Here is a 24,219-nt window from a genome sequence, read left to right as displayed (position 1 = left end):
CGTAGGAATAAAGTCAATGTGTAAAGAAGTATTTGTATAACATCTTTAAAGTAACCTTAAATGGAGAGTGGGTTGCAGTACCACATTCAGGTCTGCATATCCAGAATCTGAATTTTCTTTGAAGATTGTGCTGTTACAGTACTGGCTGAGGCATCTGAATTGGAGCGCAACAGTTTCCATGTTGGGTCTGATCTGTGGTGCATGTAGTCCAGTATCCTTTGCCCGACCGTAGCTAGTACTAGCTCCTTAACTTTCTCTGTACTGCTTATTTTATATATTGCCATTATCCCCTGTTGTTCATCTCCTCTTTAAATTTGCATAAAGAAATTGAAAAAGACTAAGTTTTCTGTGCCTTTGACTACCGTCTCCCATCTCTGAATCTTCTTTCTGATATATCAATTCTGAGAGAGGAAACAAGAACATTATATGTGAAGAGAAACCGTCCATTTATAGAATGGCATATTTACAGTATTTTCTGTCCCTTTCTGTCATAATCCATAGTTTTTTCCCACCAAAATTAGTATATTCAGTGTGCCTGAAATCAATCTATAATCTGAAAAACAGCAAGTAGTCGTGTGGCACCTTAAAGACTAACAGATTTATTTGGGCATAAGCTTTCGTGAGTAAAAAACCCACTTCTTCAGATGCATGGAGTGAAAATTACAGATGCAGGCATTATTATACTGACACATGAAGAGAAGGGAGTTACCTCACAAGTGGAGAACCAGTGTTGGCAGGGCCAATTCAATCAGGGTGGATGTAGTCCACTCCCAGTAATTGATGAGGAGGTGTCAATTCCAGGAGAGGCAAAGTTGCTTTTTTTAGTGAGCCAGCCACTCCCAGTCCCTATTCAAGCCCAATTAATGGTGTTAAATTTGCACATGAATTTTAGTTCTGCAGTTTCTATTTGAAATCTGTTTCTGAAGGTTTTTTTTGTTCAAGTATGGCTATTTTTAAATCTGTTATAGAATGTCCAGGAAGACTGAAGTGTTCTCCTACTGGCATTTTTTTTTTTTAACCCACGAAAGCTTATGCCCAAATAAATCTGTTAGTCTTTAAGGTGCCACCGGACTCCTTGTTTTTGTGGATACAGACTAACACGGCTACCCCCTGATACTTGACACCATAATCCGAAGTGACACAGGATATGTCATCCTGTTTTACTAACCAGGATACCTGTGAGGCACATACAACACTAATTTCTGGAATCTGTATTGCCTGCCTATTGGTTTTCAACGTATTAGGTGGGTTGGTTTTAACCTGTAGAGTCCTAAATGTCTTCAGATCCAGTTCCTGTTTCTGATGCACTAACATTTCTTGGTTTTGTCTGGCTGTTTGCTTTTCAAATGCTCTTCTTAATTCTCTTAATTCCCATTTTACATTCCATAGTTTATGCTCCTTTCTGTTGACTTCTCTTGGGGTTGGGTTTACGTTACCTGAAAGAGACCAGGTTTGTCTCAGATAACTTCTTGAATCTTGCCTTTTAAGTTTTTTCTGTTGCTTCTTTTTTGCTTAGTTATGTATATTTTTTGTAACTGACATGGTCTGCTTAAGTAGCCTTTGTGCTTAGTGTAAGAATTTTAGTTCCCTCTCTTCACTTTAGAGTCATGAATAATTCCCTATTTTAAAATCATCTTCCTAAAAGTTTGTGTTGCAGTGTTAGAGATTTTGATCCAGATTCTTCCCCCCTGGATATTGAAGTTCAATTATACTGTGGTCATTGTTATTTAATGGATCAATTATAATTCACTCTTGAATAAACTTGTGTGTTACTAAGTTGTGAATAGTATCACACTTTTTAAAATGAGTTTAGGGGCATCAACACTTTTTCAGCAGGCTGGGTTGAGGGAGGATGTGGGTAATTCAGGGTGGAATTGGGGTTGGAACCTATAGTTCACAAAAAAAACGGGGGGCTTTGTCCCATAGAGGCATGATTGACATTATCATATGCATACTCTACGTCAGGTAACAGCAAGAACCAATCATTCTGGTGATGGTTGATATAAAACTGGAGATGTTGCTCCGGGATTTGGTTCACCCTTTCCATCTGGCCATTCATTTGGGGTTGCTAAGCTGAAGAGAGGCAGGAGCGTAGTCCCAACAATCGGAGGGCCTCCTGCCAGATGTGAGAGATGAACTGAGCACTACTGTCAGAAATAATAAGCTCTGAGAGTCCATGGAGACAGACAACCTAGTTTACTCATAACTGGACAGTTGCCTTGGAGAAGAGTAACCAGGTACAAAGCTTTGTCAGGTGGTTGATGATAGTTAAGATGTTTGCATACCCCTTAGACTTGGGGAGCTTCACAATGAAGTCTAGCTAGATGGTTGCCCAGGGGGAGACTGAGGGATTTGTTGCATGGCACCTAGCAGTGGGTGCGTCTGTCTACACCTAAAAATAAACTGGTTTAGTGGATCCCAGACAACCCAGAGATCCTACTCAGTCCAGTTTTCTGGTTTCTGGAGACCTACTGAGACGCCAAGGAAGGAAGAAACCCGAGGTTTCAAAGAAAGAGACCACACAGTACATTTGATTGAGCCACTCAACCACCCCCATTGTCAAAACGTGCATTTTGACAGTCTGGTTGAGGCCCAGAACAGCCGTGCTTCTCTTATCTCCAGCTGCACCAGTTTACCCACCTCCCTCTCTTTCAGGACCATCTCTCCCACTTTGTCTGCATGTGAGGAGGTTATATCCAACAAATGGGTACTGGAGTTTATAAGATTGGGTTACTCCATTCATTTTATCTCCCTCCTCCTATCCCACTTCCCTGTCCCTCTTCAGAGACCTGTCTCATGAACATTGGTTGAGAGAGTAAATCACCTCCCTTCTACTAAGGAGCTATAGAGCCAGTTCCTGCTCAGCACAGGGGGAAGGGATTTTACTCCCCAAGTATTTTCTGTTCCTGAAGAAAAACAGAGGATAGAGAACTATTCTAGAGTTAAGACTTCTAAAAACATTGTGAAAGCAGCTATAATTGCACTGTTGGATACAGGAGATTGGTTTTCAGCCCTTAACCTTCAGGTTGCGTATTTTCATATCGCAGTTTACCCATCTCGTGAAATTCTTTTGGTTTCTGGTTGACCAGGACCACTTCCAGTACTCCAGACTTGGACAAGAAATTATTCTTAATTTCTGGGACATATGGCAGGTGTACCTTTGTGCATCATGCATAAGGTCATGCAAAGTTATGTCTTTGCTGTTTCCAAGGGTGATTCAGAACAGTCCATATGCTGAACAAACGGTTTGGGAATTTAAAAAAAATCCGGGTTATCTAGGAGTTCTGTCAGAGTTCCCTTGCTGGATGAACAGCCTTCTATTCCTTAGTTGAAGGATTTTCAGTGTTTGCTCATCCCATGATGATAAGATTTATCAAGGTTGGGAAACCCTTTTTTCCTCAGACTAAAAGAACACACACCTGGGTGGGATCTAAACTTAGTACTGAAGTGTCTTGAGATCTCCCTTTGACTGATGGCTACCTTTTCTCTTCTTAACCTACTTGGTATCTGTCCCTTGTCAAGTATGACACACTCTCAATTGGTGGAAGAACCCTTGCAAGGTCTGTGCAGGTCTCTCCTTTATCCACCATCTCCAATCATCACTTTAACAACAAGTGCATATTTGTGGGATTGGGGGCACATCTAGGAACACCCACCTTTCAGGGCAGATGGTCTACCTTGAAAACAGCCAAAGAGTCAGGGAAATGGGGAACTTAAAGGCCAGGTCCTCCCTTGTGCAGTGTTTTTCAAGGACAAGGCTTTGTTACACCTACATCTTAAATTTTTACCTAATGAGTCATCTGAATTTCACATTACCAACTCATCCATCTCTCATTTCCCCTCTCCCCCCAAAACCACATAAAACTAGGAAGGGTACTGTCTTAGGCATCTTGGATATCAGTAAGGTGGTGGTTTCTAACTGGACAAAAACAAGCCATTTAGAAAGTCTTTCAGATTGTTCATTTCAATTGCTAACAGATCCAAAGGGTCTGCAGTCTCCATCCAGAGACTCTGCAGGTGGATTTCTGGGTGTATTATTTCCTGCTATGAATCTATCAATATGCAATCTTATTCTAAGTTGTTAACCATTCTACAAGCTCTCTTTGTACTTCTGTGGTATTGCCTAAGCAGGTTCCCATTGTGGAAGTTTGCAAGGCTGCAACTTGGACTTCAGTAATATCTTTTCCAAACATTTTGGTGGTCCATTCTTTTGATCAGATGCTGCCCTTAGGAATACAGTGTTGTCTTCAGTTGTGGACTCTGTTCCAAATCTCCCCCCTCTAAATGAGGGTACTGATCAGAAGTGGAGCACCTATAGGGAGAACACTCGAAGAAGGAGAGGTTACTCACGTTGTGCAGTAACTGGATTTGTTCAAGGTGTGTGCTCTACTACCTGCCCTTCTTTCTCTCTGCTTCAGAGTTTCTGCTGAGGGATTTTGTGGTGGAGAAGAAATTGAGTGCAGTTCACTTGTGCAGCTCTATATAGACTGATGCAGGGCCAGGAACCTTAAACTGCTCCTTTGTCAAAATGTAGATTTCCCCCCCCCCCCCACACACACACACACACCCTCTCTCTGGCCAAAGAGTGGCCATTTAATTAGGTGATGGTTGGTTTGATCTCATTGACACCTGTCTGAGGCATTGGCAAGCCTTTTGTCTATGGGGAACTCGTTTGTGACTGCCCTCTAGAACATGTTGGAACATGCCTTGTTAGTATACAGTGGAATTTTATGTCTTTACATACAATGTTGCCACACAACGGCACAATAATCAGCAAAACGTTAGTTTTCAAATGATACATTACACAGTATGCTTTGTACAAAATTTAACATAGTCTTGTAAAAGGGGTGAGCGTAGGGGTACAGACTCTTAAATCAGAGGTTTCCACACCCCAGTTCACACTCTTCTTAGGGGAGGTAGAGGAGTTGCCCCAGGACCTGGAGCACTCCCGATTTGGTCTTATGCTCCTCTTCTTTGACATTGATAATGGAGAACAACTCCTGCACCTCTTCAGAGTGGTCCCTGCCCTAGAATGGGAGGTGGCACCACTATCCAAACCCAAAGGCAATCTACAGCCTGAAGAACTCCTTGGTACCGGGTCAGGCCTCATGGCCTGCTCGTGCAGGTGCTGCTTAAGGCGAAGGTCCTACACCACCTGAGGCTTTCTCTTACAATCTGCAGGTTGAACAGCACTACTTAAGGTGGGTTTGCCAAGGCAGAGCAAGCAACACGTGTGGGGTCACTGTTAGGAATCGCCACTCCACATGAAGGACAATGCTTGAACCCCGGTGAGGGCATCACCAGGAAACACTACTACTATACTATATATTGTAACCTTTAACTAACAGTACTAATTAACTATTAACTATGTAACAAAATAGAAATAAAAGCTAGGCTGAGATAAATTGTGAGGTTATAAAAAAACTGCACAGAGCTCCAACTCTAGCCAATGGGGGGTTAGAAGGAACTGAGAGGGGGTCGGGGCAACACCACCTCATATCACTAGGGGAAGGGCTACAGGCACAAGGCGTGAGCATTACCCCTCTACATGTATTACTAAGAAAAGGCTCTGGTGCATGCACACAACTATTTGGAAATACACGTCTGCCTCTACTTGAAAAAACATATTTAATTTTTTTTAATGAAAGTTACCTTTTTAAAAAAAATAATGCAGCTGGCCATAATATTTAAAATCAATGAAGATTTATTACAGCTTTAGTCTTTTGTGGGCCAATTCTTATACAGTAGTAGAACTAATGCTAAAAGAGTCTCACCACCTAATATTATGGATTTGTGATACCATGGTTAAGATTGCTTTCCCAATTGCTGAATTGAGATCAATAGTAAACCATTCTAGAGCGTAAACTCTTTGGGACCAGGAATGTTTCTTGAGTAAGTTTCTGGTGCTACAGATACTACGTAAACACTTCCATTTAAAAAAAAAAATTACAACTTTCAGAGGGACCACTGTGTATAGTAATGGTTCCTAGCACAGTTAGGCTTTTTCTTCTGTACACAAGTCAGAGAATGTTGCTAGGAGAAATTGTATTTATGCATATTTAACAGAGTTATTACCAATCTCTTCACTACAAATCAAACTAAGCTTTTATCCTTATGATGTTTTAGGATAATCATTCTTTAGAAAACAGTGTAAAAGTTGTAATGCCTCCCGCTTGGTAAGATTTTTAGTTGGAATTCTGTAGGATCTTATTAACCATCAGAGGGGTAGCTGTGTTAGTCTGAATCTGTAAAAAGCAACAGAGGGTCCTGTGGTACCTTTGAGACTAACAGAAGTATTGGGAGCATAAGCTTTCATGGGTAAGAACTTCACTTCTTCAGATGCAAGTAATGGAAATCTCCAGAGGCAGGTATAAATCAGTATGGAGATAACGAGATTAGTTCAATCAGGGAAGGTGAGGTGCTCTGCTAGCAGTTGAGGTGTGAACACCAAGGGAGGAAAAACTGTTTCTGTAGTTGGATAGCCATTCACAGTCTTTGTTTAATCCTGATCTGATGGTGTCAAATTTGCAAATGAACTGGAGCTCAGCAGTTTCTCTTTGGAGTCTGGTCCTGAAGTTTTTTTGCTGTAAGATGGCTACCTTTACATCTGCTATTGTGTGGCCAGGGAGGTTGAAGTGTTCTCCTACAGGTTTTTTGTATATTGCCATTCCTGATATCTGACTTGTGTCCATTTATCCTCTTGCGTAGTGACTGTCCAGTTTGGCCAATGTACATAGCAGAGGGGCATTGCTGGCATATGATGGCATATATAACATTGGTGGACGTGCAGGTGAATGAGCCGGTGATGATTAACCATGGTATTCATATCTGCTTTGAGTGTGAGTTGCGAAATCCATGATCCATTTCACCAGGCAACTTCCATAGTTATCCTTTCTCCTTTCTATTGAGGAGTAGTAAGTGTTTCATGGATTTCCACTGTATCTTTTCTCAAGCATTTCCACCTTGTTCTGCCATTCATTTTCAGCCATTTTCATTCCTCATGAATAATCTTAGTGCCAAAAGCTTAAAAATGCTTTTCAAGAAAGTTGGGACACAACCAGATTCTTTACTAAAATACAAATAAATCTGCTGCCTTCTCTTCATCCACTGATTTTGTAATTCTGTAAAAAGCAGTCAAGTTTAGAAAGATTTATTCATTATAAATCCACACCGTTTATTTACATTTCTCTTATCCACCATTTTTAAAATGCATTCTGTTTCAGCTGACTAGAGAAATGATTTCAGGAGAGATCTTAACCTGAAGGAAGGAAATCTTTGTAAGTGATGCTCTTATGTGATGCAAGACCTAATGTAGTTATCTCCGCTTGAACTTTTTCATATCACTAATGGTTTTTTTGTCTATGTAGACCACAAATCAGAAGTTAAATATTCATCTCCATCCTGGATATGTCCTTAAATGTGGGATCTCTTATTTTATGCTAGGTTGTGCTACTAACTCCACCTATTAAAGTCGTCTGACACTTCCTATTTTAAGACCTTATTTTCAGTGGCTTAAAACCTTGTGCTAGACTTCAGATGAGCCATTTCCAAGAATGAAGTTGGGAAAAATATATTTTGTCCATTTTTTTTTAAGTGACCTTTTCTTTGGGAATGGTAGAGCTTCTCATACTTTGAACCAGGTGCTTAAAATTTGGCAGGTTGTGGACTTTGTCAGGGATGTGCTCTTTGCCATCACTGAAAATCCACCCAAATTTTGCGAAGTTATAACCTTTGAAAAATTGCAGTTCCCACATGCTGAGTAGACATTTGCTAGAGCTTAGTAGCTAAAAGATTCTGCCCCAGTGAGAATGTTCAAGCTTCTCACAGCTCCTAGTGCTGACCAGACTGTAGGGATAGCACATGCATAGAGCAACTGAACAGGCTTTCACCAGGCTACAAGATTTCAGAAGGCCTTTTCCTGTAATGGCTGCTCTAGGCCAGGATGGGGCCAACCACCAGAACACCGAGCAGAAAGTCCATCTCTCCTGTACTCTCAGCAACCCTTTTGCTGACACCCAGGCAGCATGGAGAGGAAAGAAGTCTGGTTCTAATGTAGAGGGGACTATGCCAGACTGGGGAAGTAGTAGGAGTAGATTGAGGAAAGGAGTCCGAGCCTTGGCAAGGGACTGGGTAGGCAAGGAGACTGGGAGCAAGGGGGTTGAGGGAAGTCTGATACTGGAGGTATAGGGGGAGACTAGGAGTTAGTTGGCTGCTGGGGGCACACTGAGATTGTGTGAGGAAAGTGGAGACTGAAATAGGCTGGACGAAGAGAAAAGAACCAGTGTGGAAAACCGTTGGGAGATAATGGGCAAGATGGGGAGCACAGACAGATCTGACAAGAACTGGATGTGGGGGAGGAACTGGGACTGTCTGGGCAAAAAGACTGGGATGAGGAGCCAGGGCAGGGGAATCAGGTATACTGAGATTGTATGAGGAGTCTGAGGGTATATCTACACAGCAAAGAAAGCCAACTTGGGCTCAGGGGACTCAGGCTACGGGGCGGTTTCATTGCAGTGTAGACTAACGGGCTTATGATGGCGCCTGAGTTCTGGGCCCTCCCACCCCACAGGTCCTAGAGCCTGGGCCCCAGCTTGAGCCAAGTCACCTACATAGCAACAATGCCTGAGTCTCATGAGCCCCAGTCTGCTAGCATGGGCCAGCCACAGGTGTCTAGTTGCTGTGTCGACATACCCTGAGGGAGACTGGGAGCCAGTGTGGGGAGAGGATACAGATTGGACAAGAAAATAGGAGGAAATGGTACTGACTGTGTGTGGAGAGATGAGATTGGGAGTTGATGGGGGAGACTGGAACTTGGATAGCAAGCCCAATCCCGGAGAGTGGGATTGGCTAGGCAAAAAGACTGGTACAGGATAAGAAGCATGAGTGGAGAGTAGGACTGGATAGGCAAGGAGAATGGGGCTGGGACAAGGAGCTAGATTTGGAGAAGAGACAGAACTAGAACAGGTATGCGTTGGAGCAGAAGTTTTGGGGAAACGGGCAGAAGAGTATATGCCAAGTAACAAACACCTCTCCAGAGCTTGGAACGGAAACCAAAATTCATGTCACTGTTCCTCTGTTGTCAACAAGTCTCTCTGTATCTTATTTGGTCCTCAAAGAGCATGACAACCTTCTATTGCTATCATTTACTCCATTAACTCAATTGGCAGAAGTCTGTGTGGTGGATCTAAAGGTTCCAACCCTACCGATGCATGTTAGTGTCAGTATGATGTCATATGAAGGAATTTGTTTTTCAATTAAAAAATAATAATTAAATTGCACAAACACACATAAAAGAACACTATTCCGGTTGCATAATCAAGCTCTCAGAAGTTAGGAAATGCCAGAATTCAGGCTGTCGGTGCAATCTTAGTGTGTGTGTGTGTGTGTGTGTGTGTGTGTTATATACAGTGTTAGGCATTAGCATTTTTGTTGGTAAAATTTTGTAAGTTGGCGTGTGAAAAAAACACTCCCCTGGTCGACATAAGTTTCACCAACAAAAGTGCCAGTTTGGACAGCGCTATGCCGTTGGGGGTGGTTTAATTATGCCAACGGGAGAGCTCTCTTCCTTCAACATAAAGCAGCTACACAGGAGACCTTACAGCGGCGCAGCTGCAGCAGTACACCTGTGCTGCTGTAAGGTCTGTTGTGTAGACATAGCCTTAATTACATGCTCGCAGCTAATTTTTTCCAAAGGACCCCTTTCTCATTCAGTGCACAGACTGCCACTGCTTGAGATAAATCAGTGTTGTGTAGTGAAAGAAATTGGTGTCTGCAAGACTGTCCTGCCTCATGGGTTGCAGAAATTGAAAATGTGTAACGAATGAGATGGAGCGGGGGTTTGTAGGAAGAGAGAGAATGGTCTCATTGCTAAGGCAGTTGAAAGCTGTCATGTAGAATTGGATTCTATCCTTTCGTCTGCCAAAGAGTTCCTGTGTGATGCTGGGCAAGCCACTTAAACCAAGCTTTTTCACAGGTGGTCACTAATTTGGGTTCCTCATTTTCTTGGTGCCCAGCTCGAAACTGTGGGTCCTGGTTTTCAGTAGGACTGAGCACTCACACCTGCAGCTGAAGTCAGTGGGCTATATAATGCAAAGTACCGTATATACTTGTTTATAAGCTGAATATTTTTGGTCAAAAAGTGACACATCAAAAAGCGGGGGTCGGCTTATAAACGGGTCTACACCAAAATTTGATCATTTTAAACTTTATGGAATCATTGAATTGAATATCTAATACATTGTCGTTTTGTTTACCCGGAGCATTTGCAGGCATGGAGCCCCTCAGCTCCTTGTGGCCGCGGTTCGCCGTTCCCAGCCAATGGGAGCTGCGGAAAGTGGCACCACTTCCCGCAGCTCCCATTGGCTGGGAACGGCAAACCACAGACACTGGGAGCTGAGGGGATCCATGCCTGCAGGCTCTCCAAGTAAACAGAACGTCCCAACCCACCAGCGGCTTACCGTGACAGGCTGGGAGCTAAAGTTTGCCCACCCATTTATTGATGTGAATACTGCAGCCTTTTAAAGTTGCAAAGGCTTTGTTTAGTGGACTAGATTGGCTTGAAAGGAATACTAAAAGAGCAGTGATGCAGAACTGCATGATATTTGACCCATGCATTTCACAAAATGCTATGCCTTATGAGCCAATCAGAAAAATACAATGAACGATAGTACTATAGCACTGGTGTCAGTCCGCTACTATGTAATTTGATCTCTTCATGCATTTCTACCAGTGAACCTCATAAGTCTCGAGCCAATATGAAAATATAATGTGCAGAATCCATCGAATCTCTAATAAAATTGAAATAGCCTGTTCTCCCCACATACATTCCAGTCTACAGGGCTGCTTTGAAATAAAGAACAATAATAATTTGACAGTGATAAAGCAGGTAACATTCCTATATAAAATCTTACAAAAATCTATCACTACTATAATAGTAAACTATTTTCATACTAGTATTTAAAATGAACAACGGTGAAATCAAAAGAAAAAGGTCTGCTTATCATGCAGCATTCAAATTTAAAGTTGTTGAACATGCAGAAGCAAACAATTGCGCTGCTGCTCATGAATTCTGTATCAATGAGAAGCTCGTGAATTCTGTATCAATGAGAAGCAAGTAAAAGAATGGCGAAAAAATAAAACACTAAAAGACCTGCCAAGAAGCAAGAAAAAACGTCCAACGAGGTGCGCTTTATTTCCTGAGCTGGAGAAAGATCTCCATTTGGGTTGTTGAATGTCGACAACATGGGTACATTGTCCCTAGAACTGGAATTCGTCTGCGTGCTCTGCAAATGTCGAAAGACGACAAATACAAGTCAGTAAAGCAGTCAATGTTTGTCGCGTCAGCGGGTTGGTGTACTTGCTTCATGAACTGTCATGGTCTCTGTCAGCGAACAAAGATCTGGAAGAAAAAAATCAAATCTTTTCAAAGGTTTATTATAAAATGTCGAAAGGAATATGCATTTGAACGGTCACAAATAGGAAATGTGGACGAAATACCGATGACATTTGATCTCCTGAGTAACATAACGGTAACCGGTGTTGGTGAAAAAATAGTTTTAATTAAAACCACTGGCCATGAAAAAATCCGTTTTATGGTGGGGTTTGGCAAATGGATCAAAGCTCCCGTCTGTTGTTATTTTTAAAAGAAAAACCTTGCCTAAAAACATGAAATTTCCTGCTGGTGTCGTCATATATGCACACGAAAAGGGATGGATGGATGAAAGTGGGACTATGAAATGGCTGGAAAAAGTGTGGAATAAGAGACCAGGAGCACTTTTCAAGAAACCTGCTATGCGCATTTGGGACATGTTCGGGGCACACAAGATGGATGAGGTGAAAAATGTGGCCAAAAATATGAGAACTACTTTGGCTGTAATACCTGGAGGCTTAACTTAAGTTCTACAGCTGCCTGATGTCTGCCTGAACAAACCCTTTAAAGACAGGCTACGCAAAATGTGGTCTGAATGGATGTGCTCAGGCATGGCGAAGTTGACAAAAGGCGGGAATCTTATGAAGCCCAAAATCAATCTAGTCACCCAGTGGATCAAGGACATGTGGGTGTCCATTCCCCTCAGAAATGATAAATGATCTTTCTATCAGCAATGCACTCGACGGGTCAGAAGATGATGCCATATTTGATGATGACACAACAGAGGCTGGTGATGAGAAGGAATATGAGTCTGAAGATGACACTGCCGACATCTATGATGACAATGCAGGTGCAGCTGTGACTGAAGCAGAGTTTAATGAACTGTTTGGTGAATCAGAGACTGATTCAGATTTTGAAGGATTTTAAAACTTTTTAAAATCTTATATTGTTCTAAGCTACTGGTTTTAAATGTCCATTTAGTGATTTTAAATATTGACTGTAATTTTGAAGATGAATACATATTTGGTCAGTTGTTATAACAGATTTTTCATTAAATTACATTAAAATAATTCTAGCAAAACTTTTGAGTGTTTCTTGTGACGCCAGCTTTTAAAATATAGCAGGGGTTGGAAAACTTTGGCTCCCAGCCCGTCAGGGTAAGCCGCTGGCGGTTCGGGATATTTTGTTTACTTGGAGCGTCTGCAGGCACACAGCCCCGCAGCTCCCAGTGGCGCCACTTTCCGCAGCTCCCATTGTCTGGGAACGGCAAACCGTGGCCACTGGGAGCTGAGGGGCTCCATGCCTGTGAATGCTCCAGGTAAACAAAACATCCAGGCCCACTAGCGGTTTACCCTAACGGGCCAGGAGCCAAGGTTTGCCAACCCCTGAAATATAGGGTCAGCTTATGAAAGGGTCATACAGTTTTTGCTGTTTTTACCTATCCATCTTGGGGGGTTGGCTTATAAACGAACGGGCTAATGAACGAGTGTATACGGTATTCTGATTTTTCAAATTGGGCACACAAAATTTGTGGCTTCTTTTGACCTTACTCTTTCTCTGCCGCAGATCTCCATCTGTAAAATGAAGATATCATCACCCTTCACCTTACAGGGATTTTGTGCAAATAGCTTATTTGTAAAGTACTTGGATACTATAGTGATGAGTGCAATAGGAAAGCCCATGAGGAAATTAATAATCCCTTGTTCAGAACAAGGGTTGAAAAGTGTGCAGTAAATAAGTCCTAAAGCTACACGTTGCTCAATGAGGATAAAACAAAATATTGAATAGTTGCTCATTTAGTTGAATGGCATCCATCCTGTGCAGTGAATGAGTCTGGGGTTTTGTGGAAAAAATAGCATGTGATCATGTAATTAAAGACAGCATCATAATACATACATACAAGAGGCCAAATTAAGGTTCCCCCAGTAACCTTTATTCTGCAATTTCTTAACTTTTTAGTGCTTCATTTTTCCAACTTTAATTTTCTTTTAATGTAGCTCTTTGTGTGTAATAGAAAAATTACACATTGTTTATATCTACACATTTAATTTGTATATTTAGCTGTGGGACCACTTTATGTACTTCATATGCTCAATATTGTCAGTGGCTGTCTGGCATGATTTCAGTTTTGTACAAGGGCAATGACTTGGTGAAAGAAAATCTTTGTGTTTGTGCACATTCCTTTTAGATCACTCAGCCTCAGTGAGTCTGTTTAATAATCTGCCTAGTAATTGGGGGTGATGCTTTGCTAGAAATATTCTTCATAACTGTGTTATGTTTGCAATTACAGTTTGTTTTTTGGGTTTTTTAAAATAATTATTTAGTGGATCTAGTTTGGTGTATAACTTAACTTAGCTGCTTGCTTTATCCTAAACCAGGTATCCTAAACCAGACTTGCTAACTCAGATGTAGAAAGGGAGAGGATAGCTTTTTCAACTAACAAAATAATGCAAACCTTTTTTTAATGAGCTCCCTGTGTTATAGGGAGATTCAGCTTCTGAAAACACATACCATTAGGCAGGAGATGCAAAATGTAGCATGTTGGTGCTATTGTGGCATGAAGAGTGCTATTCTAAAAGCTTTGTTGCTAATATAGCTGCAAATTGAGTTAAAGAACCACCCTTCTTTACCAGTCATTGCTGAAAGCCATACAAGAAAGTTTCAGCTGTGTGTTGCTTCTTAAAACTTTGTATATGCTAATCTCATCTCCTCATTGCATAAAGCGGTAGGTCATTCAGTATATAAAATTTTTGAATGTGCTGCTATAAAACACAGGGCTTCAAAGAGCAGATTCCTCCACTTAGTTAAACATTAACTCTATGTGAATTTTTTTTTAAAAAGGCATCAAATTTTTATTACTTTGCTTCTTGTGGATTTTTCCTCAGTTGTATTAAACGTATTTTTTGGGATGAGAAAGTGTGGGGAGTTCAATATATTTCTTGAAGTTCTTCCATTTTTGACCATGTTTAAATCATATTTAAAGGGTTAAAACTACTTTTCTGGGCAATAAATAATTTTAACTTCTAGGGACACAGATCCTGAAGCTTTGTTAATAGAAAATTGTAATGTGTGTGGATGTACTGTATATGTTTAATGCCTAACTTTGCTACAAAAATCCTATACAATTTTCCCATTAATCAGAAATTAAATAAGATGTGACTATTCCTGGAGTCTATAACATGCTTTAGTTCAGCTGTCTATGCTTGTAATAAAAGGTTTATGCTCCTTCAGCAACACTAATATATGCCACCTGTGGCTCATGGGTTATTAATTGCATAAACTTTTAAATATTTAATCTATTGGATACAAACATCAGTCCTAAAAGAAAAATAAATTCCACCATCACTGATACTGCTTCCCAGCCTATATGGAACTGTGAGATTCAGACATGCCAGTTTAAATACATGGGATAGCAGTAATGTAAAATGCTCCTCACTTAACAACTTGGCTCCTGCAAAGGACTGAAAAAGCAATAATAAACTTCAGCATTTTGTGTCTAACTTCACTAAATTAGAATAACACAAAGTGTGTGAATAATTTATAAACTGTTTGTAAAACTTTAGTGTTACTGATCACCCTACAGTACTTTCTTTCAAACAGTTAAACTGGAAACAGCAGAGGACACCAGCTGACAGCCAATTCATTTTGCTGATTCATCCATTATAGCGATGGCTTCAAGCCAGAACTGGGCTTGCAGATTAAAGGCTGACAACTGTAAAACTGCTGGGACTTGAAGGAATGTTGGTAAATTGTTGCTGTGCGAAGGCAGGCAATGAAAGTGGGGTGTTTTTTTAAGTGATCCTAATTCTGCATGTGTTGAGAGAAATCGCTCCACCATAAATTAGCAGTAGTGTTTCAGTGAAATGGAGTCCTAACAGTAGAGGGCTACAATAATGGGAGTAACTGGGTGCTAATTAATAGACTGCTTGCCTCTTTAATGAATATTTAGCATAATAGAAAATGCAACTCAACTAAAGCTGTGCTGTGCAGGAATCAAAACTAGGTTTCGTCTAAGGTTTTGTAAATGTAGTCTTTTCTTGGCAAACTTGTAAAATAAACCTGTTGGGTTAAGTAATGAGACTTAAAGGAAAAATTCCGGGAAGGCTTTTCTGCCAGTGAGCAGTCTGGAAGGGATAATGACGGAAGATTTGATGGTTTCTCATTTTTTAAAAAAATCTTCAAACCAATGAACCACTTTTGTGAGGCTCATTTTTGTGAGCAGTGCTAACAGTACAAATATTTTATCGTGCAACAATGTGAATTAAGAGGGTACAAAACAGCTTGTTTCCTTCACATGAGGAGGGTGAATGTAGCATGTCCTACAGTACTTGGTATGGGTAAATGTAGGCTATTGTATCCATGAGTGTCATATTTAAACTTCCATCTTCTGGGAGTAAGGATGGAAATCTCCACTCCTGCAAACTAGTTTCCTTGTCCTAGATAGAGGACTGCAAAATGTGGGCACCCTTACTTGGAAGTTTCCTTTACAGTTCCATAATAGATCTATTTCTTGTGCATCCTGCAGTCCTGAAGTGTTTATCATAAAATTAGCAGGATCTTATTGCATTTCCTTACCACTATCAGTTGAACTTTGAATTGTGTATATTCACAGATCAAGCTGTTCACTCCACCTTCTTAAAGTAAGTTATTTCAGGGGAAGGGAGGCTGTATTTAAAGGCTGTTCTATACCTAATATCCAATGCTCTTCTTCCCCATAGCTGTAAACACCAGCAGGTATGCTGAAAGTTATAGGATCCAGACCTATGCCGAATATGTTGAGAAAAAACATGAAGAGAAACAAGCAAAAAGAAAGTGGACAGAAGATAGTTGGAAGGAGATGGAGAGAAAGCGGTTAAAAACGCAGTACACACCATACATTCCCCAGAGTCGGTACTACTGTGTTAACAGGTGAGAACGTTTCATAAGTAAAAATAATAATAAAAAAACACATGGAAAGAAAACAACTTATCCTTAATTTCAGCTACTCTGGACGGCTTCTCTTAGGATTTGGAAACTAAGGGCTAGTCTACAATGGCAGCATTAAAGCGCTGCCATGGCAGTGCTTTAACATGGCTTGTGTAGTCATGGCAGAGCGCTGGAAGAGAACTCTCCCAGCGCTCTAAAAAACCCACCTCCACGAGGGGCGTAGCTACCGGCACTGAGAGCGTGGCTCTCAGCCCTGGTGCACTATCTACACTGGCGTTTTACAGCGCTGAAACTTGTTGTCCTCGGGGAGTGTTTTTTCACCTCTAAGTGAGAAATTGCAGCGCTGTAAAGTGCCAGTGTAGACAAGCCCTGAGCTGCTCCCTCTTGTACTGCTATCAGTGTCTTCTGGCTGACTTTCCAAGGTGCTAGCACAGGGTAATACATACTTTCTCACTCCCTGGGAAACAGCCAACTGAACAATCATAATGAAAATTCCTTCTGTGTATCTAAAAGTGGGGAGGAAGAAGGGAAAGAATTCTTTGTGACTACCTTAATTAACCACTTATTTTTTAGGTTAGATTTTGTTTGAGTCTCTAGTGAAAATTAAAGGGTTGCCATGAATTTTTGCCCTCATTAATGATCCATTGGACTGAGTTAGTTGTAGTCCTGGGGCAGTAAATTGCTATAGGACTTGCGTCTGTTTGTTTGCTTTGTCTTGTCTGTTTAGAGTGAGCTTTTCAGACAAGGGGATCCCTCTGTACACTGTCTAGTGCAATTCTGAGGTCTGAGGCCTCTAAGTGTTACTGTAATTCATATCATCTCTGATTTGTCCTTGAAAGTCTCTACTGCACTGTTTCACAGATTCCTTCTTAAATTTATAAAAATCTCAAGGGAGCTGCAGGCCTGACGTTTTTACAGGATGGGAGGAGGTACAAATAGGGAGCAAAACTGATCCTAAACTGCTGGGCTTTTTCTGCTTCCTTCTCCTTTTGTATGAATAATGTGGAGATCTGTAGCTTCCACGCCCCCTTCTCCTGTGAATGTGTTGGATTTTGCAGTACAGAAAATACTGTGGCTTCTCTCTCACAGTAAGAACATCCTTAAAAACAGGTTTTATACTTACACTGTAGATGAGTGTTTGTATTTAATATGAACAAAACAGGTGTTTTGGCTGCTTATCACATTTTGATGCATGTCAAACTTGGAGTTTAAAAGTTTGTGAGGAATCTTTAGGAGAGACGGAAGAGCACAAGTGATTCTTTGGGGAGGTAGGTGAGGAGTTCATCTAGGTTTTCCAAAAAAAATTGTGTTTCATAGTTGGGTATTCAGTATGAGGGAGCATGAATAATGAGAAAGGCATGTTACATAATCTACTATAGGACTTCTAAAGATTCTGAAGCCTCAGTTACTTAATCTTTCTGTGAAATGAATTGATCTAGGAATAGAATTTATACAGTAAAATACACTGCATTGCTGTAATCCATCTTCATACAGTTTAACTTCTTATAGGTTAGCATAGGTAATCTGGTAATACTGGAAGAGTTCTGAGGTATTTTGATACTGCTCTGTTCACCATGGTTTAGGACTGCATTATTACAGCTGGCCGTGCCTCCTCCCTCCCCCCCATTGGTGCCATAATGACTGGTTTACAGCATTTTTTGTGTTTTGATCTTTAAAGGGCAGACTGTATTGCATATTCTCTTGTTACCAAAATCCATGTCCCAAATTAAAGTCCAGTGGCTTGAATAGTTGACAATGGGCTAGCTAGCAAGGAAGACTACAGATGGGACTTCATTTCATTGGTACATGCATACATTCTTTTACAGTGCAAAGTGGCATAGTCACTTCACAATGTACGCTAAACACAACACATGGGAGTCACTGGTGGCTAATCTTTCTCCACATTTTATGATCTTCGCACAGACTTGATGCCATACCATGTCCCATCCAGTCAGACACATTGATCCACATTCCCTATGGGTGCTTTCTGACACCAGTCCCTGCAAAACTAGCTTTGGCAATCTTCCTCCACTCATCTGACCCACCCTACCCACATGTCCTGCAAATTCAAGTTTTCTTTATTTGGTCATCTTAATACCAGGAATCACGCCAGTTAGGCTGTAAATTTGGGTGATTTCCTTCTCTTTAATCATATGTGAGATATAACTAGTGTGCAGAAATTGCCTGTAGCATTTCAGTTTGAAGGCTGAAAGTCTCTTAATGTCTTCTTTCCTTGCTATCCATGTCTCGTCTTTATAGCAAGATCCTGAAGACGAGAGACTGCTGCAAGCAGTTTCATTTTACATTTCATCCTCGCTCATGACATCTTTACATTTAACAACAAATACTTTGTCCAAATGTAGGAACAGCCACAGGTACTAGGATGCCTCCCCAATACCTTCTCCAGAGTACCCCTTTTGGGTCTTAACCACAATATTGTTCTTCAACCACAATATTAGATGCAATTCTCTTCAGGATAATGTCCAGTAGCATTTTGTTAAGGTATGTCAATAATGAGATTCTGCAGTAATTTCCATTAACAGCGGGGTCCCCTGTTTATATATAGGAACCATCAGGGACTGTGTCGATGGGCCCTCTTCCAAATTCTCAAGTCACATTGACAAGTTTATGGTATGCCTATTGAATGCCTCTTCACCACTTTTAATTACAAATAGTTCTGCTTGTACATTATCCACTTCAAGGACTTTATTACTTTTCAGTGTCTGCATTGCTTCATCAAGTTCTTCGATCATAGGAGGAGGTTCAGCAGGATAAGTCAAGCTTCTGACATAGATCTCTGCCTCACTTCCAACTTAAAATTCTTTTTGCTCATATTATAAAAGTATCAGTTATACTTGCCTCACTTATTGGGTGAAAATGGTATTTTTCCTTCAGGGAAACTTTTTGAAAGAGTCTTGATATTTTGGTAGGCCTTTCTTGTGGCATTTGCCCCAATAGTGTGAAGTTTCAGAGTAACAGCCGTGTTAGTCTGTATCCGCAAAAAGAAGAACAGGAGTACTTGTGGCACCTTAGAGACTAACAAATTTATTAGAGCATAAGCTTTCGTGGACTACAGCCCACTTCTTCGGATGCATATAGAATGGAACATATAATGAGGAGATATATATACACACATACAGAGAGCATAAACAGGTGGGAGTTGTCTTACTGAGCCATTACAAACGTTGACTCTATCTCCCTCTATCTCCCCTTGTAAGTACTCTCACACTTCTTATCACACTGTCTGTACTCGGCTAGCTTGATTATCACTTCAAAAGTTTTTTTTCTCTTAATTAATTGGCCTCTCAGAGTTGGTAAGACAACTCCCACCTGTTTATGCTCTCTGTATGTGTGTATATATATCTCCTCATTATATGTTCCATTCTATATGCATCCAAAGAAGTGGGCTGTAGTCCACGAAAGCTTATGCTCTAATAAATTTGTTAGTCTCTAAGGTGCCACAAGTACTCCTGTTCTTCTTTTTCCCAGTAGTGTGATGCACTGTTGTCAAGCCAGATTTTTTGCCTCTTCAATCTTTCTCAAATCACACGGAAGTGCTTGCTCGCTTGCTTGTCGTTTGATCCATCTTGCTTTGTGCTCTTAGCTTCCTTCATTGATCACACAACTTGATAACCTTCTCTGTAATCCAAGGCTGCTGCTTTAGGATCTGTTTCCCGAGGTATATGTAATAGAGCACTACATCTCCTATGCATCTGATCTATGTTACCCTTGTAGAGGATCAGCATCTTGTAGCTTTTGTTCAGTCATCTTGAATTTAATTCTTTCACAGGCTTTCAGTTTATCAACATTACAGTGGACTCTGAAGTCACTTGCTAGTTGTTTCTTGCTTCACAATTTGATCTTTATGGTGGCTATTTCTAACTTATGATCAGATCTTATGTTAGCCTTCCTGAGGGTTTGACTTTCCATCACAACAGAACATCACCTCATTGAGATCATGATGAAGTCTATTTGGTATTGAGTCTGAAAATCTGGCAGTGTCCAAGTCCATCACCATGATGGTTTGTGTTTGAAAAGGGTATTTAGTAATAGTAAGTCATTTACAGTTGCTTATTGCATGAGTTGCAGTCTTCTGCTGTTTGTCTTGCCATACCCAAAATTCCCAACACAGCTGCTCCATTCTGGGTTACTCTTGGGACCACTGCATGCATTGCACTCACCTCGTACAATTAAGATGTCTCTGAGTTGAACAGATGCTAGCTCCTTCTTGGTGTCACTCTAGAATTTCTCAACCTTGTCCTCAGTCGGAGTCACTAGTTGGGATGGGTTGCCAATCTAAAGGTCAACCTGTTGCTAATCCTTCGTGAACTGATCAAGGTGAAAGTGCTTTGGAGGCGGGATGGTAAAATAGTCCGTAATTCAATTTAAATAACTATTTTTAGTGTGGTGGTGAAGTTCTCACATTATTCCTTAAGGTGCATCCTCAGAGGTAAAAGTTTCTGTTGTGTGCGAGCTTGGCGAATTGGAGCTATGGTTTGATACTATGAGGTCTGACAGTGGAATGGTGTTAAATATAATTAGTTTAATCATCTTCTTATGCTGGTGTTCCTGTGAGAACCTATAAATGTACATACTGGAGACTGGAACAGATCTTGACATTTCTAAGTGGACTGAAGGATTAAATGAAGCAGTCTTCTGGACCAAAGCTATTGATTTAAACCTTAACCATTGAGTACCAAGGTGAGAATGAATAAGCCTATATTCATTTTAAATTTTTAGTTTAAGGCAAAATGTCCAGCTTTCAAAAAAGAAAAAAAAAATTAAACCTTCTTAATCCAGTTCACTTTCTCTGTCTACCTGCATTTGGAATTTTGGGGTAATGTACCATTGTAAGCAACAACATAGATTATTTTTTTGGTTAATATATTTTAATTGGTAGACATGAGAAATGTCTACTCAAGACCTGATAATGGGCAAGTTACAATAGTAGGAAGAGTAAATATTCAAAATCAAACTGTAAAGCTGGTTGGTCATATCAAAAAGCCACTAATTCGGGTTTGTTAGAGAACTGGTGTGGTTAATTCCATTGAATTTAAAGTTTTTTTGTTTTTTGTATGTGATTTATCTTTCCTCAACTTCTAATCCTTCTGTAGGTGTTAGAAGTATTATTTAGGTGCTGTTCGTGCTGCTATAATCAGTTATCAGCATTTCCATTATAAATGCCAATTTTCATGGGTTTAGGACTAAGCCTAAAAAATTCAGTCCAGATTTAAACTTGGCAAGCAAGGTGTCAGCCCAGGATTCTCTTTTACAACAATATTTTTTAAAAGTAGTTTTATGTTAGAATTAAAGTTTAACAGGTTGATAATGCAAATGTATTAACTTTTCCCATTCATGCCTGCTGTCTGCATGTGTTCACACTAAAATTAGCAGCTCGAGCAATACTTGAAAATTGACTACAATACATCACCAAAAGCAGCAACTAATTTCTGTAATACAGTTGTGCTAGTATCATAATGTTCTGTACTCTGGACTTGGATTTTGCCAAGACCTTTCATATGAATTATCGATCCAGTTGTATAAAATATTTATTTAATTTAATATAGTTTGACATTCTTCAAAGTGGGACTGTTGTCTTGTAATTCTTTTTATGGCTTATGACTTTAAGGATTGCAACTCTTAATGTGATACAAGAAAAAATTCAAAATAAATCCCCCTCTGTCCCACAAGCTCATCTCTTTTTACTTGAGTGTTGTAGAAATTGACATGAAGTCTTGTGTTTGGGTTTGCATTCTAAAGCCAATCGGTAAATCTAAAGTCATGCATTAACCCCTATTAATACTAATGGTACTTACACAGTGAAAGCTGTCTGTATTGAAAATACACCCTTCTACATAATGTTGTATCACTGCAAGGAGTCAAGTTAAAAGGATGTGGTGGATTTAAAAAATGATACTTCTCTCTGGAAAAATTGCTTTCTGTTAATACAAAGATAAATGAAAGATGGGAGAAAAAACTCTTCTTTCAGTTTTACTTGGTCCATTTGACAGCGTTAACTATTTATCACTAAATCACTTTCCCTTGTTTCAGTGCCATTGTTTAGATTCTAAGCTCCAGGAGGAGGGATTATGTCCTATTGTGCTTTGCACAGCGCAAAGCACACACACTGTCTGTGCTTAACAAATAATAAATTGCCAGTTGATGTTCATGTTAAATGCACCATTTCAGGTCTTTTCCTTTGCAAAATATTGCTAAACCATATCATACAAATTGAGAAGTAGACTAAAATTTTATACGAAAAGATAATCTTGCTCTATTTGTAACTTTAATTTTTTAGGGTTCATTTTCCAGGTTGTTTGCCTAGAATGAATAAAAAATGGGATTAATGGCAACAATTATTTCTATCAGTTTAAAAAAACAAAAAGGTGCCATACCAAGAGCAGGAAGGATGTATTTTTGACTGTATGGCTTCTTTTCTACAACAGCAATACTGCTTAAACTAAAATGTTCAAACTAAAATGCCAGTAAAGCATTTTATCTTGGCTACTGTTTATGTGGACCAGAACTAAGAAGTTAGGGATATGTATTTAGCCACGCTCCAAGCATAAAATAGTCAGTTGTAATGCAAGGAAAGTAAAGCAGTATGTGCCTTGCAAAACTGAAAAGTCTTTGGTTGTCCATCTGCCCTGTCCCTTGGAAAGTAATTGCGGCAGCCAACAGTGAGTAGACTTTTGCAGTTCAGTAGCTGAAATGACATTGCAAAGGCGACATTTTTGTTCCTTTAATTCTCTGGCATTATAGAACTCTACAAATCCACCACCTCCTATTGATTAGCTTGAATAATTCTATTTGATTTCTGTTACTAGTCATGCTGTTGGTATTTAACAGATGTATACAGTGGCCCTAAATGTACTTAGTTTTGTGAATTGAGATCAGTGTAATTGACTAGAAGTTAACTTTAAACTCTTCATTTTGTATTGCTGCCACTTCCACCCCTGGCACTCATCTGTTCAGCTTCTTTTAGAGCTGACAACACTGCTAGAGTGTGGATCAATACAAAGTGAAAGCTGGAAGAGGAGGGGGTTGCATTCACTCAAGAGACTGAGAATCTCACCCACCAAACACACTTTCATCAGCACTGATCTGGAAGCAATAGAGTGTTCCCAGAATTGCATCTTGCCAACTGGCAATATGTGATAGGTTTTTCTTTTCTTTAAATTGGCTAGTGATATTATAAGAAAAACATGAGAGAAGCAAAAATGATTTACAATATATAAAGGAAAGGACATTTAAAAAAAAAATCCCTTTTAGATTGCTTCTGGCTATAAATCCCATTATCACCTAGATGACAGGTTTATATGTACATTTTGAAACAAACTGAGATTTTGGTTATTTTTTTGCATATACTTTATGCACGTTCTTATTCTAGGAGGCTGATGCTGTTTAGAACCTTTGTCGTTAAGATTCTTAGCCTGAGAATTCAGCTCTGCCTCAAAATTCACCCTCCCCTGAAATGCTGCATGCAAGTTAGCAGTTCAAATTTTGTATGTTTATATTGTATGGGATTATGCACTGCATTTGTGCATAATAAGAACTAGCTAGGTTCAGGTGTCTTGTAGGATAAATATAATTGCCTACTATCATGGAACCTTAGGTCCTACATCAGGCACAAATATGTGAGAACCTTGTGCATGGGCAATGTTCTCGGCTGTATGTTAAACATAGAAGAATAGGTGTCGCCTGTTCTTCTCCGGGGAAGCTGCTGCTTCTGCGAAGGTGTTTCCTAGCATCCTTGCCTGCAGTGGGCTGTGCCTGTGTGAGGTAAGCCAGGGGCACTTCCCAACCACAGTACAGTACTGTATATACTGCCTTTTGTCTGCCCCCAAAAAATTTCCTTGGAACCTAACCCCCCGCATTTACATTAAATCTTATGGGAAAATTGGATTCGTTTAACATCATTTCAC

General features: G+C 40.1%; 1 protein-coding gene across 1 annotated transcript in view; it reads left to right on the top strand.

Annotated features, from left to right (window-relative positions):
* The window catches only part of PARN (poly(A)-specific ribonuclease), a gene marked incomplete at its 5' end in the record, with an annotated part of 150,712 nt that overhangs the window by 91,894 nt on the left and 34,599 nt on the right, over window positions 1–24,219 (top strand). The window contains 1 exon segment of the mRNA XM_034783119.1: window positions 16,087–16,276. Within this exon segment, the coding sequence (XP_034639010.1) occupies window positions 16,087–16,276 (190 nt within the window).

This window comes from Trachemys scripta, chromosome 10 (genome assembly GCF_013100865.1).
Source record: "Trachemys scripta elegans isolate TJP31775 chromosome 10, CAS_Tse_1.0, whole genome shotgun sequence".
Classification (NCBI taxonomy): domain Eukaryota; kingdom Metazoa; phylum Chordata; order Testudines; family Emydidae; genus Trachemys; species Trachemys scripta.
This window is presented reverse-complemented; position numbering and strand designations above follow the sequence as displayed.